We start from the raw sequence: 15860 nt of genomic DNA, 5'->3' as shown, positions 1-15860 counted from the left end.
CATATGTTTATATCGTGTTATTTACTTATTTTATGTTTAAATGAGCGAATAGATTGTGATGATTGTATGTCTATTTAGACAACCATAACTAGAAATAGAAGAATGTGACATAAATGGAGAACAATCGAAATAATTTGACATGGTAGTAATAACTAATAATAAAGCAAATATTGCATAACAATCAATTAATAAATATTTTACCCTCCTAAATTTAAACACATAGGATCCATCGAAATTATAGCATCCTAACATTTATGGGAGCATGTGTAAGATAGGTTTATACGACATAAATGTTCCCATTTCCTATAACTAATTCACATGCTACATATATATACAACGTCCATCTCAATTTCACTTAAAAAGAATGCACTAAATTTCCAATAATACATATATTTGGGGGCCTCGTTGACCTATTTTTGAAGGTTTTAGGTTGTTTTGTACAACTTTGAAGGTAGTAATATTTCGTTTCCAACCCCATAAATATAATAATATTTGAATGTAGTAGCACTTACGTAGTTTTCTTTGATAAAAATAGTAACCCCTCCTTTCTTTTAATAAGTTGCCCATAACCAAAAGGGGAGCAAAATTTTGTGTATTTGTAATCAAGTACGTTTTCACATGCAATGATGCATAGATTAACTTCAAAGAACTTTAATAACCGAATTCATGTAAAACATATAATGTGACCAAATTTTAGTACTACTACTTATTTCAAGTAGACTATATTGGATGTGACCAAATTTGTAAAAAGGTCCATCGTTTGTGGGTCATTTTAGTAAAATAATTAAAACAGTAAAAAAAACGTAAAACGATATTAAATTGAAATTCGTGGATTATTATAAGCATTTTTTTTATTATGAATCATAGAAGTGAGAGAGAGATGATTTACGATCCTTTTTTATGTAGTTTACACATTTCTTTAGAAATACTAGCATGAAATAATTTAAATTTGTGCGGGTGCATTATAAATGTCTTAATATTTTTGCCATTTTTTCAAAATCATCCTGAGTTAAAAATTGTACTAACATTTTAGTACTGAAAGTTTGAAACTTTGACGTATTAAAAATGTCTTGGGTAAAATTTTTGGGACTATAAATCCGACGAGTCACACGAAAGAATACGCGAAGTCCAAATCCAAAATTCACATATAGCACATTTTAGGAGATGGATTAAAATAAAAAATTAGACTATTAGTTATGAAATGGATGTAAACTCTTATAAGAGCATTAGAGCATCCACAACCGTGCTCTTGCCAGCGACACGGTTGTGGGCCCGGCCCCACTTTTTCTGCCTGCTCTCTGGCAAGAGCACAACACCCACAGCTGTGCTCTTCCGCAAGGACGAGTACAATTCAATTTAAAATTCAATTAAACAAAAACATTTCCATAATATTAAAATTCATTAAAAAACCACAATAAATAATAGAAATTACAAATAAAATAAAAAAGACATAATTAAAATCCTAAAAATTAAAAATAACATAATTAAACTCCTAAAAATTAAAAATTACATAATTAAAATCCTAAAAATTGAGATTGAGAGAGTTGTTTAGTATATTATCATTTTTTGTGTTTGAAATGAGAGTATTTATAGATGAAAGTATGAATTTTGGGGTAAAAATGATGGAAAAAAAATTAAAAGTGTGAAAAAAATGGATATATTTTATTAGGAAGTGAGACAATATTTTTTAATTAATTTTGAAATTTTCAGATTTTTTCGATATTTTTAAAAAATAAAAAATAAAAAATGATAAATCAACGGGTCAATCAGAGCATGCCACGTCGACGCCTTGCGCTCTTGCCGCTGGCACGGCCGTGCTCTTAGCTAAGAGCACGGCAGTGCCAGCGGCAAGAGCGCAGCGGCGGCGGAGCGCGTCCTTGCCAGCGGCAAGGACGGACGAGCAACATTCCACCACCGTTGGGGATGCTCTTAGCAATGGGGCGCCCTAAGGCGCGCCATATGACGCGTCACGTCAGCAGTTTTATCCTCCTATCTCCCCACCTGCAGTGGGGCGCTCTAAGGTGCGCCCTATGGCGCGCCACATCATCATTTTATTGTTTTGTTTAATTAATTTAACTGTTTTCAAATAACAAGTAACGAGTAAATAAAAAACGGTCTAAATAACAAACGGCGAAGTTTTAATTAAAAAAAGTTACATCATTGAACTAATAAAAAAAAACTAAGTCGGACCAATTCCCAACTTCCGACGCAGCTCATCGAGTAAAGCCCGGAGATATTCGGCTTCGTCGGGGTTGGTGTCGAACGAACGATAATCGTCGGGTTCTGTACCCGGCCAATGCGCCTCTGCGCTAAACGTAGGACTATTGGGGCTTGAATTCATTTCGTAGTAATTATGTAAATGTAAGTTTCGAAAATGAAATCGCGTGAAATGAAATGTTACAAATGAACGTTATTTATAAAAAAACGAAACCGTGTGCCATCGTCCGCGGTCGATTGTCCGCGACCTCCACAATGGCGCGGACGATGGCCATCGTCCGCGACAGCCGCAATGGGGCGGAGATGGCGCTGACGATGACCATCGTCCGCGCTATCCTCCGCGACCGAAGTATAGGGCGCGACTATCGTCCGCGCCCTATGGCGCGGACCCGCAATGGGTGCGGACTATGGATGGCGTGGACGATGCACTCCATCGGGCGTGCCATCATCCGCCCATTGCGGATGCTCTAATAAACTTTCCTATGAAAGTAGTGTATTTGCAAAGGAGTACATATTCACATGCATAGATTTGGCTTTACACCAAAACCAATAATACTGAACTTAACTCTATAATGAATAGATACATTAAACTATTAGGTAACTGGGGAAGGGGGTGGGTACCCTTCATCAATTAATGGACCCCAATATGTTAAGAAATTTGTACCCTACTCTCTCTCCATAATTTCCAATCACTCTCCACATACTCTTTTAGTGGAAGGCAATTCAATAATTTCAATGGCCACCACTATACACTCTATCTGCTTCAAAACAAATAACTAGAAACTAGTCATGTACACATCTCTCTCACTTATTAAGAAAAACATACTAGTAATGAAGAAAATTCCCTCAAACTTCAATTCAAACATCCCAAAATTAATTCACAAGTGTAGAATTCAAGAAATATTCCATTTTTATGATTAGATGATCTAGTGCTATCCCACCTAGTTTTATAGATTCTGCATAGAGTGAGTTAATTATTACACTAGAGTATTATTGTATGCAACATTTTCATAAATAGATTTTTATAATTTAACAAGACGCAACTGAAACTTTTTAGTATGTAGCATGATTTCTCATCATAATTATGATACATCTAAAAGTCTTAAAGCAGTGACTCTTGCCTCTCTAACACGTTTTGTTTCTCTAGATATTATGATAAAGTAAAAGGAATTAAGAGAGAATTAAAACCCCATTTCTCTATGATTTTATTTCAGTTTCTGAAGATATAAACATGATTGATATAAACATCTCCATCATCAAAACAGCCATACAACTCAATGTCTAAGGGCTTTTTTAATATTATAATATTATTATCTATGACATAAACTTCCTATCATGAAACACTAATCTAAAATTAGGGATTCATAAGGGGGGAAATATAAATAAAAATGAAAGTAAAAATATAAAAAACCATTTGAAGGTATACTATGGCATGGCATATCAAGTCGTCATCACCACCACCATCATCATCATCCATGCCTATGAAATCAAACCACACCAGCTGCCAGACTCCGGCCATTTGGGCCGGAGCGGCCGGTGGCTCACATGATCGCGCAGCTATCGGTGTTCTCATCGCTGAACATCGAATACTGATCAGCCCGCTCGCCAGGGGGCGGTGGGTAAGGGTAGGGCGGGTAGGTTGGCATGTAGTTGACCGCAGGGGTCGTGCGGGCGTACATCATTGGCTGAAACCTCTCGTTCCCCGCGGCGCGTTGCTGGTTCATCATCATTGTCGCCATCTGTTGTTGTTGTTGTTGCTGCTGCTGATAGTAAGTGTTCCCCGCCATTTGATCCGGCCCGGGACCTCCGCCCGGAAAGTAGCCGGGAGGGGGGCCAGCGCCGCCGTTCATCGGCGGGAGGCCCGAGAAGCCTGGTTGGTTTCCCATTGAGGGCAATTTGGGCATATGGCCCACATTAGCAGCAGCACCATTCATGGGCATCATCATGTTTGATGGTGGCATGCCATGACCCCCATCATTCATTCCACCCCCTCCTGCCCCTTTCTTGGCCCCATTTGCCATGACATTGTTGACATTTCCAGCCCCACCTCCACCTCCGCCGCCACCATTCTTGTTCCCGCCCCCCATTTGCGGCTGCCCGCCACCGTTTTTCCCACCTTTCCCACCACCACCACCTTGATTCCCACCATTTCCATTCCCACCACCACCTTTCTTTCCTCCTCCACCTCCACCTCCACCACCAAGATTCATCATTTGCATTGGTATATTCCCACCACCACCACCACCACCACCACCGCCACCAGCGCCGCCGCCGGCTTCTTTCTTGGCATTGGCGGCAGCCGCGGCGGCCTTCATCATAATCATCTGCTGCTGCGGAGTCATCATGTTGGGCATCATCTGCTGCCCATTGTTCATCGCCGGCGGCGGCTGCTTCATCTTCCCCTGCGGTGGAGGGCCATCATCCAGATCATCCTCAAACTCCTCATCATCCTCCTCATCATAATCATCCTCATTGTCGTAGTCATCGTCATCAAACTCATCATCGCTGAGCCCCTCCTCCGGCAGCTTCATCCCCTTTTGATGCGGCCCGCCGCCGCCGCCCACCACCGCCGGCTTCACATCCTTCATAAACTGCGGCCCCATCTTCAGATCTTGCAACGCTTTCATCTGCTGCAGCTGCTGCAACATCTGCGGCGTCATCCCCTGCGGCATCCCGCCACCGCCTCCGCCTCCGCCTCCTTTCACCTGATTGTTCCCACCACCGCCACCCTTCTGCGGCGGCGGAGGCTGAGCCTTCTTAGCAGCAGCTTTGGCATTGTCATTCTTGGGCGGATTGTTGTTGGGTTTGGGAGCGCCCCAGATTTCGGCATGCTTTCCATTTTTGGTAAGCTTCTTGATGAGAGTGGCGGCGTCGACATTGCCGGAAACGGTAACTTTCCCCTGCTCGGAATCTATGTTGGTGGTGTAAACGCCTAATCAAAAGGGAATCAGAATCTCCGTTTCAGTATCAAAATTCAAACTTTTATTTAATTAAATCAAGAAATACCATCGATTTTCTGCAGGATTTTCTTCACTTTGTGCTTACACCCATCACAGTGAATATTGACTTTGAGCACACAAGTCTGTGAGTAAAGATCCAAACTTTATTACTCAAAAGAGCCAAACAAAAGCAAGAAACTGAATAAAAATTGAATCTTTGAGATGGGGGAGAAGAAGGTACCTGGATCTTCAAGAACTCTTCTTTACTCATCGCTGAAATGAAATACTAGAAAAATGGAACACAAACAAGAGAGATGAAAAGTAGAGAACTCTTCTCTGGTTTCCTCTATTTCAGAGAGAGAGAGAGTGACCAATGTGTGTTCTCTGTGAGAGAGAAAGCAAAACAAAGTGCAGAGTGGTGCAGAAGAAAGGGTGTCACAGTCTCACTCCCTTGGTTTCGGGGCTTTATTATTTATGCCTATTCTTTATTCAATCGCCATTGATACACAGTTTATCAAAGCTGATTTGAATACAAGCATATAATACTAGTATTAGGAGCAGTGTATAAATTTTGTGGGGGAGCTTGGCTTTATAGGGTTTCTCATTCTTGGCTTGGCTTGACTCTGATTTACAAATAACCGTGGTTAGCTGGAAAAAAAATTAAAATAAATAAAATACATTTATTACCTGGGTATATAGTGAGATTCCCACTCTTAAAAACTGGTTGCTATAATAAATTTCACTCGTTTATTGATGCCTTGTTAATGAAAAAATTACAGCCTACATCTTCAGATTTCTGAAACTTGGTCCTCTTATTTTTTCTATTGTAATTTAGCTGGAGAAATTGAACGAAAATTCATGGAATTTAGCTTTGAATATAATATTTGAAAAAATATTGCTTTTGGTTGAAGAAAATAATCTATTGTACATTCTTAGAATTGAGATAGCAACTATCAGGGAGTTTATGAAATTGACTTATAATCTACAATATCTCAAGTCACAATTACATATAGTTTAAAGCCAATTTCATGAATTTCTAGTTCAAATTTAAGAAACTGCTTGATTTTAAGATTTTGCATTTATTTAGTATTTTGTTTAAAGAATAGAATTATACTATAATTGAACTTTAATGGGTGATGAACATTCATGGAATTTGCAGATCTGGAATGATTGTGTCATCATATAGCTTATAATCAGAGAAATATTTTCTGCATTGAAATAGAAACTGAAAAATTATTAGGTAATAAAAGTTTTATAGGCAAATTATTAGGTAATAAAAGTTTTATAGACACTTTTCTTGATCGACTACCGGTTTACAAAATATAGGGTTAATATTCGATCTTATTTTGTCGTTTTAGACAAATGTCTCCTCATGAGGGTAATTGGTAAAAAAGTAGTCAATGTGTCAATCTTAGATCAATATCCGACAAAAAATCTAGAAGAAGTGTCTCAAGAATATCCCAAGACTTGAATTCCTGTCGGTGATCATCGCATTTACTGCAATTCGTCTTCCGCATTTACTGCAATTCGTCGACCTTGAATTCTTGTTGGTTAGTGTTAAATACTAAAGAATTGTTTCAATCTTAGCATTTACTGCAATTCGTTGACCTTGAAAAACCCATACCCTATTTTGTCTTCCGCAAAGTCTCACCTAACTCTCTGGTGCCTAAATTCCAATCGACGATCGTGGCGATTTTATTATTGCCTTATACTATCAAATGCAGAAGAAATAAAGGAAGCCATTGAAAGAGAAAGAAAGATGTTTGTGGGATGATATTTCTCTTCATAGGCGTTGGTGAATTTATACAAGAATACAACAAGAATTGCTCCACTAATTAAGCTACTCTATAATATTTACACGCATATAATCTTCTAAACAAGGCAGAAGATAATTATCATTAACTATGAATATTTTCCCCAATATATGGTCAAAGGGAATTGCATATATTTAGGGACCAATTCCTTAATACTCCCCCTCAAGTTGGAGAGTGGGCATCAAAGACTCCCAACTTGCTTCGAAGAAAAGTGAACTGATCTTTTCCCAATGCCTTAGTAAAGATATCTGCTAACTGTAATCTTGTCGGGACATAACTTGGCTTAACATGTCCTGCTCGTAATTTTTCACGGACTATGTGGCAATCAATCTCAATATGCTTAGTGCGTTCATGAAAAACCGGATTTGCTGCAATATGAAGAGCTGCCTGATTGTCACAATACAGAGATGAAGGTTCTTCCAAGTTAACCTTTAAGTCTTGAAGTATGTATCTCAGCCAAGTCAGCTCTAAGCAACTGTTCGCCATAGACCTATACTCTGCTTCTGCCGACGAACGTGAGACATTAGACTGTTTCTTTGATTTCCAAGAAATGAGTGATGATCCCAAGAATACACAATAACCCGAAATGGACCTTCTAGTGTCACGACAACCTGCCCAATCAGAATCACAGAAGGCCTTTAATTTCAGATTATTCTTGGATGCCATCAGAATACCTTGTCCAGGCGTGCCTTTGATATAACGAACAACACGTAAAGCTGCATCCCAATGAGGCTTTCTTGGCTTGTGCATGAACTGGCTAAGGGTACGGACTGAATACATGATGTCTGGTCGCGTGACTGTTAAGTAAATTAATCGACCAACCAACCTTCTGTATTGGGTCGGATCACGCAACACGTCACCGTCATTCAAACTCAGCTGAATATTCTGTTCCATAGGAAATGTTTCTGGTCGTGACCCAGTAAGACCTGCATCTTCCAGTATATCTATAGCATATTTCCTTTGTGACATAAATATGCCTTGTTTAGAACGGGCAAATTCAATTCCCAGAAAGTATTTCAAATTTCCCAAATCCTTGATGTGAAATTTCTTAAGCAAACATGACTTGAGGCGTTGAATTTCAACCAAATCGTTGCCTACGAGCAATATATCGTCAACATAAATAAGCACAGCAGTGATGGATGTACCTTGAATCTTAGTGAATAAAGAATGATCAGCTGGAGATTGCTTGTAGCCGGCTTCCTGTATGGCATCAGTAAAAGTAGAAAACCAATTTCGGGAAGCTTGCTTCAGTCCATACAATGATTTTTTTAACCGACACACCAAATTCTCCCCCTGTCGGTTAAGACCTGGAGGCGATATCATGTAGACAGTTTCCTCTAGAGATCCATGAAGGAAGGCATTTTGGACATCGAGCTGGTGGGTGAACCAGTCGCGAGATGCTGCCACAGCAAGCAAACAACGGAGAGTGGTTATCTTAGCTGTGGGAGAAAATGTCTCACGATAGTCCACACCTTCAACCTGTGTATAGCCTTTAGCAACGAGTCGCGCCTTGTAGCGCTCTATAGAGCCATCAGACCGGTACTTAATTTTAAAAATCCATCGGCAACCAATGGGCTTATGACCAGGGGGTAAAGGAACTAGCTCCCATGTATTATTTTTTAGTAGGGCCCTCAATTCCGTAGCTATTGCTTTTCGCCAATTAGGATCAAGGATAGCTTCATCATAAGATCTAGGCACAACCTGTGTGGTAAGCATGGCAAGATATTTGCGATATGAAGGAGTAAAGCGGGACAAAGATATATAATTTGTTAGTGGATACCTTGTGCTGAGGTTAGAACTTGGCCCAAGGTTTTGACGGTTGAGCTGGGTAGGCATGAGATAATCATTAAGCCATGCAGGAGGTCGTCTATCACGAGTGGAGCGACGAATGGAGTGATCGGGCATGTTTGATGGTTGTGTAGGAGAAGACACATGATTTGGCACTGATGAATTAGGCAGAGGAGTAGTTTCCGGAGAGTTGGAGTTTATTAAGTCTGACGAAGATGTGTTAGGTGACAGAGAAAGTGCTGGTGGTGACGGAGCTTCGTTGACTGAAGGTAGTATGGGAGGTATTTCTGTTTCGGTCACCATATTGGGAAGTAGGGGTATGGAAGGAACATCGTGAGGAGCGGAAGCAGAGGTAGAGTGTTGGAAAGGAAATGTGTCTTCATGAAAGATCACATCGCGACTGACAAAAAATTGATGAGAAGTGAGATCATAGAGTTTGTATCCTTTTTGCCCCGAAGGATATCCGACAAAAATGCATTCAGTGGCTCGTGGATCAAATTTTTTTTTTGTATGGAGTATTGTAGCATAGCATTTGCACCCAAAAATGCGTAGGTGATCAAGAGTTGGTGGACGGTTGTATAACTTTTCAAAGGGTGTGCAATTGGAAAGGAGAGGCGATGGAGTGCGATTAATTAAGTAGACTGCTGTAAGAATACTTTCACCCCAAAATGACAATGGCACATTAGCTTGAAATACAAGGGACCTGGCAACATTTAAGATGTGACGGTGCTTACGTTCTACAACCCCGTTCTGTTGGGGGGTATAAACACAAGATCTTTGCAATTCGATGCCATGTTGATTAAGAAATGGTTGAAGCGATAAGAATTCCAAGCCGTTATCAGATCTAATGGCTTTGATGGTGGTACGAAATTGGACTTGGACAAATTTGATGAATTTGGTTATAAAGGATTGTGTTTCTGATTTGTGTTTCATGAGGTAAACCCACATACATCGGGTATTGTCATCAACGATAGTTAGAAAAAAACGTGCCCCGGAATGAGTAAGTGTTTTGTGTGGTCCCCATATATCACAATGAATTAATTCAAAAGATGATTTTGTTGAAATTGAACTATTTGAAAATGGAAGTCTGGTTTGTTTTGCAAGTGGGCAAATAGGACAATGACTCAACATATCACCTTTATTTAATTTTAATGAAGGGAAAAGAACATTTAAACGGGAGATAGAGGGGTGTCCTAGGCGTGAATGCCAAAGGCTAGATGTACTAGAAAAATGAAAAGCAGATGGTGTTGGTTGTGAGGAAGGAGACATGTAGTATAGACCACCTCGTTGCCTACCCGAGCCAATCGTCTTCCTCGTGGTCAAGTCCTGTAAAACACAAAAATCAGGAAAAAGGGTTATTGAACAATTTAGATCTCGGGTTAGTTTACTGGCAGACATGAGGTTTAAGTTAAATGTTGGAACACAATATACGTTTTGGAGTTGCAAATTTGGATTAAATGTGACTGTCCCTACATGTGTGATATCGGCAGTAGAACCATTAGGGAGATTTACAATGGAATTGTGTGATTGTTGTGTAGGTGATAAAAGAGATGGGTGTGAAGTGATATGATCTGTGGCTCCACTATCCAGAATCCAACAATTGGCATCAGCAATATTAACGAAAGCATGTGATGAAGTAGACGAACCTGCTGCATTAGCATGAACATCATTATTACCAGATTGGTTATTCTTGTTTAGGGCGCTCACTGCTTGTGCCAATTGCTGTAGATATTCTGGAGAAATACCATTGATGAGAGAATTTCCAGCCCCTTGTTGTGAAGCGTCAGCCATGTGGGCTGATGGTGTGTTACCGCGATGGATACCTTGAGTATATCTGGCAGCACCTCCCCCATTTTTCAATCTGCAACGATCTTCAGTATGCCCTCTTTTATTACAGAAAGTGCAGTGATACTTTAAAGTTCGACAATCAGCAATGATATGTCCACTGCGATGGCAATGGTCACAAAGTTTCTCCTTCGAATTTTTGGATGGGAATGATTTCCCTTGAACTGTAGCAGCAATGGAGAAATTTTCAGGTGTGTCAGATGATACCTGCCTTTGCATCTCCTCTTGTATCACCAAAGAGTATGCTTGTCGGACATTGGGCAGTGGATTCATCATCAAAATATTGGATCTCGCAGCTTTGAAAACATCATTTAGACCCATGAGAAATTGCATTAGTCTGTCCTCTTCCTTTTCTTCATTGTGCAGTTTTTCTTGATTGCAAGCGACATGAGTGCGGTAAGTATCAAGTTCAGCCCATAACGCCTTGAATTTTGTATAGTAAGCAGCAACAGTGGATGAACCTTGCGTAATGGTCGCAATAGATCTTTGAACCTGATAAATGGCTGGTGCATTCTTCTGCGAGAATTGATCCCGCAGATCTTCCCAAACTTGTTGCGATGTTTTGGCGTGGATGATGCCTTCGGCAATGTCTGCCTCGACTGAATGAGTGAGCCATGACATAATCATGCTGTTGCATTGTTTCCAAAGGAAATATATTGTTGGATCTTCTACTTGGGATGGCGGTGAGATCGATCCATCAATGAAACCCACCTTCGATTTTGCTGTTAAAGCGTGCAACATAGATCGACTCCATGATTGATAGTTGGTTCCATTTAATTTAGTTGGAACAAGTAAATGGCCTGGTTGATCGGAGTGATGGACATAGTAAGGATGTGAAGGATCCAAACTAGTATTTTTGGTGTTGGAACCATCTGTGTTTGACATGATGTTTGGAGGGAATAAAAAAGAAGAGATGTTTTTCAAGGTCACCAAGATTAGTGCTCTGGTACCATATCAAATGCAGAAGAAATAAAGGAAGCCATTGAAAGAGAAAGAAAGATGTTTGTGGGATGATATTTCTCTTCATAGGCGTTGGTGAATTTATACAAGAATACAACAAGAATTGCTCCACTAATTAAGCTACTCTATAATATTTACACGCATATAATCTTCTAAACAAGGCAGAAGATAATTATCATTAACTATGAATATTTTCCCCAATATATGGTCAAAGGGAATTGCATATATTTAGGGACCAATTCCTTAATATATACTCTATAATTGCAGCGCAATTCGTTGACCTTGAAAACCCCTATTTCCCCTTCCGCAAAGAGTCATACCTAACTCGTTGATGACTGAATTCATGGCGGCAATCGTCGCGACTCTATTCTTGCCTTCAACTCCACAATTACGGCACAATTCGCTGACCTTGTAAAACCCCTACCTTATTTCATCTTCCACAAAGTCATACCTAACTCTTTGGCGCTAGAATTCCTATCAACGATCTTCACAATTCAGAAAGCCATCATTGAAACGATCAGTTGTTTTGGCTCAAGATCGAAAAAAAATAATCGAAAAATTGCGAAATCAATTAATTGTGGACTAAAACCAGAATCGCCAGTTTTCAATTAAAAAACAAAACTACGAATAAGGCTACCGATCCAAATATTGTTCCACTTTCCTTGATCCATAACCAACTACAAGACTAATTCTTACTATAAAGTTGAATAAACAGAGACCGATTTACATTGACCATTATGAAAATTGAACTTTAAAAATTTATAAGCATTTAATTATGGACCGATTTATATGGAACGTAGTTATTTGCGCGCACCTTGCACAAACTGATTAATTAAGTCGAGTAGTTATTTGCGCGCATCTTGCACACACTAATTAATTAAGTCGAGTAGTTATCTGCGCTCACCTTGCACACATTGATTAATTAAGTCGAATACACCGTGACACTGTCTTTAAAAATCCATTAATTTATTTATTAATAAAAAATTAAGTCGGTCTGAAAGTAAAATTTCCAATATGTTTAATAATATCGTGAAATAATTTAACCCTAGTTAAATTATAATGATATATACCGAGTATTCTCCTATGTTTTACCTCATTGTATAATTTGACTTTTTTAAAAGGAGATGTGTAGATAAGTGCAAGTATATCCCTAGACATCTTTTCATAAGATGGGTGACTCAAATCCTTAAGTATTATAAAACGATATTTAACTTTCAGGAAAAAGTTTTTCTAGAAGCTGTCTACAAAGGATATACATACACATGAGATACTATAGTTTGTACTACATCTATATTCGTAGGTAGTAGTATTGATTTAGTATACTATAATACTATTATTCATCATATGCAATGGGCATGATTATTTTACTAAACATAAAATCTTTAGTCTTACTTTGAAATGGTGTGTTCGTCGTTGAAGACTAAAAAGCAAAGGAAAAAAAACATTTCCAATATAATTAGTATGTACAGTATCAAAGTAATTCATCATAAATTGAATAATAGTAATTTAGGTAATTTTTTCAATTTGATAATGTACGGACCTCTTCATTTTTATAAAGGGATTGGTTCAACTTAGAACTATTTTAAAATGAAAACTTGAGAATTTATCACTTGGCAGCACAAAAAATATATCAGTTGCTCTATCGAATAAATATGTTGAAAACATAGAAAATTATAATGAGTAGAGTCCAATGAATATTGGTTGTGGGATAGCATTATTGTTGAGATAATGAAGAAATAAAGATAATTGTTGGTGCCGCACAAAAATAACAAAGTAAAGATAAATTTTAGGGAGAAAATGACGAAGTAAAGATAATTGTTGGTGTGGCTAAAAAATGACAAAGTGAAGATAATTGTTAGGGAGAAAATGACGAAGTAGAGATAATTGTTGGTGTGGCACATAGGTCTAGAATAATTGGGATAAGAATACAATCAATGAGGTATAACTTTATAGTAATTTTGACTTTTTGAATTAATTAAAGATAATTCTATCGAAATGGAGTATGGTTTTTTAAAATGCATGTAAAAACAGGGATTAAAAATTACTACTATGAAATTCAAAAGTTCCTTGACTGATTTATAGGCCATGTTTGCTTGCAACCCAATTTATTTCATGTGGGACACAACTATGATGACTAAAAATTAACGTGGACACTGTATATATATGTAACTCCAAATAATTATTCTAAAATCTGCTTAGGATCCTACTTCACTTCATAAAAGCATAATATTCTTAGCGTCGTCTGCAAATTTATTCTTTTTTTCCTTGTACCTGTATATTAGTTTCTTGAAATTAATATAAATGCCTATATAACTTTAATTCTTTTTACCAATTTGCTAATTGCTTCATTAGTATTTATGGCAATGAGGTTATTTTCATTTTTTAAAATAATTATGACATTATTATATTAATATATATTGGCATGATATTTTATAGTTGATGCACATAGTATATTGTAATGATTGATGCACCGAACTAGATATTGTGCACACATTTTCTCAGATAAAATTTGGACATTCAATTTGACACTTCAAAAAATTGCTTTTAAGGTTTTGCCAAATTTGAAAATTGGTGCACTCGAGTAAAATGCATAATTTGAGTGACCCTCTTTTGACTGAATTGAACAGCTTTCCTGTTTATCCTGAAAAGTTTATTTACCTCTTATGCAAAATGGAAAATGGCATTTAAGATTGCCTCTTTTTGCATGTTATTATACCTACAATCTTCCAAAATACAACCAAATAATTTACCTTGATTTTGTATTTCTAAATATTCACAAACTGTGTTCCAACTCATCTCATCCCAAGCGCCAATAGTGTGACACGGATTAAAGATAAACCAAAATATTTTTGACTTTTGGTTTAATGATGTAATAACGCCCATGCCTCACATTTTAAAGATAAATTGGCTAAATCATCTTCGTTTTAAGGTCCTTAATTTTTACGAATAAGTTGCATTTAAGTGTTTAAATATTGACACAGTTTAAGCTATGATTTAATTTAATTGTTGGTAGTCACATTATTCCTTTTTTTATTTTTTTTACTTTTTGTGATTTACAAATCATTAATGGGTGTGGGCTGTTTTGTTTGGGAATGCTCTTTATTATGAGATTGATTCATTTGGTGAAGGAGATAGGAATGTCTTAATAAGGCTGTGTGCTTTTTCTCTAAGTTAGTTAATTTTTGTATTTTGTTACTTTTAGCGATGTTTTTTTGGTATGTTGTTGATTTTGAATTGTTTGAATTGTCTACCCTTTTGATAGGCCCTAGTCACGGGTTTGAGCATTTTACACTAAAAAGAAAATATAATAGTTGATAACTTTTTGAAAGGTAATTAATAGTGATTTATTATTTATTTGGTGATGAATTTGAGTTTTCGAACTATTAAATAGAAGAAAAGTCTTACAATCAATAGTTGATGAATTTGTTGTTCTAATTTTCAAAATAAAATCTTGTGTATAGAGTATTGATATATAAAAAGCTAACGAATCATAAGCATAGCTGTAATTAAAATTTTGAATTTCAATAGATAAGTTCACCATTAAGACACTCTACCTTGACTATTTTTTCATTAAACTTGACTTTATCTGCAATTAATTAGCTTATTATCCCCAACACGTTTTCATACCCGTGTCAATTAAATGCACGAGCCCATTTTGTAGTTAAATATTATAATATACGATAATTAAAATATTGTAATAGATTCACCACCTTTCATTTTGTAGAACAATTAAATCCCTAATTTTTTTTATAATTCAGCAACAAATTGAAAGATAATTATAGTATAAATTAATACTACTATAACATTTTAAAATCGATTTTAGGGCATATAACAAATCGTGTTAAAATTGTGCAATGGATTAGATTTTTTTATCAAATAATGATTAACTCTTTTGGAAATTGATTAGTGTAGGCATTATGTAGTAGGTGTGATTTTTGAAAGCTTAATTCATGTTAAAAGGGTTTGTATTCTAATATTGAAATAGTGTACCCTTTGAGAGGTGGGGGATCGTGTGAGTTTTGAGCTATCAAAGAAATGCATAAATGGTTGGAAAAAAAACTCAAAAACAACTTTTTACCCTTCTATAATAATGCACTTCTACTTTTGGAAATGGTTTATTTTTCAAAAGATTTTGCTAAAATGATGCTTTCATAATTATTTTCTTTCAAATTTCTACGTTTGCTTACTATTTACTCAAAAGATTGCATCTCACACCCTCAGATATTGGTTTTGCCTTTTTCTTATCCCATATTAAAAATAAAGGGGCTTTAATTAATATTTTTTTCCTCTTTTTCTC

General features: G+C 37.1%; 1 protein-coding gene across 1 annotated transcript; it reads right to left on the bottom strand.

The window, feature by feature from the left end:
* Positions 1-3398: 3398 nt before the first annotated feature.
* LOC121783599 (heavy metal-associated isoprenylated plant protein 33-like) lies at positions 3399-5726 on the bottom strand. The gene is made up of 3 exons (XM_042181727.1): positions 5398-5726; positions 5224-5299; positions 3399-5149 (listed from the first exon to the last, which is right to left on the bottom strand). The coding sequence occupies exons 1-3, from the start codon at positions 5425-5427 to the stop codon at positions 3759-3761; spliced, it is 1497 nt and encodes a 498-aa protein (XP_042037661.1). The 5' UTR covers positions 5428-5726; the 3' UTR covers positions 3399-3758.
* Positions 5727-15860: the final 10134 nt, after the last annotated feature.

The sequence above is a fragment of the Salvia splendens genome, chromosome 2 (assembly GCF_004379255.2).
Source record: "Salvia splendens isolate huo1 chromosome 2, SspV2, whole genome shotgun sequence".
Lineage (NCBI taxonomy): Eukaryota > Viridiplantae > Streptophyta > Magnoliopsida > Lamiales > Lamiaceae > Salvia > Salvia splendens.
Note: the sequence above shows the minus strand (reverse complement) of the source record. Positions and strands in the feature narration are given on the sequence as shown.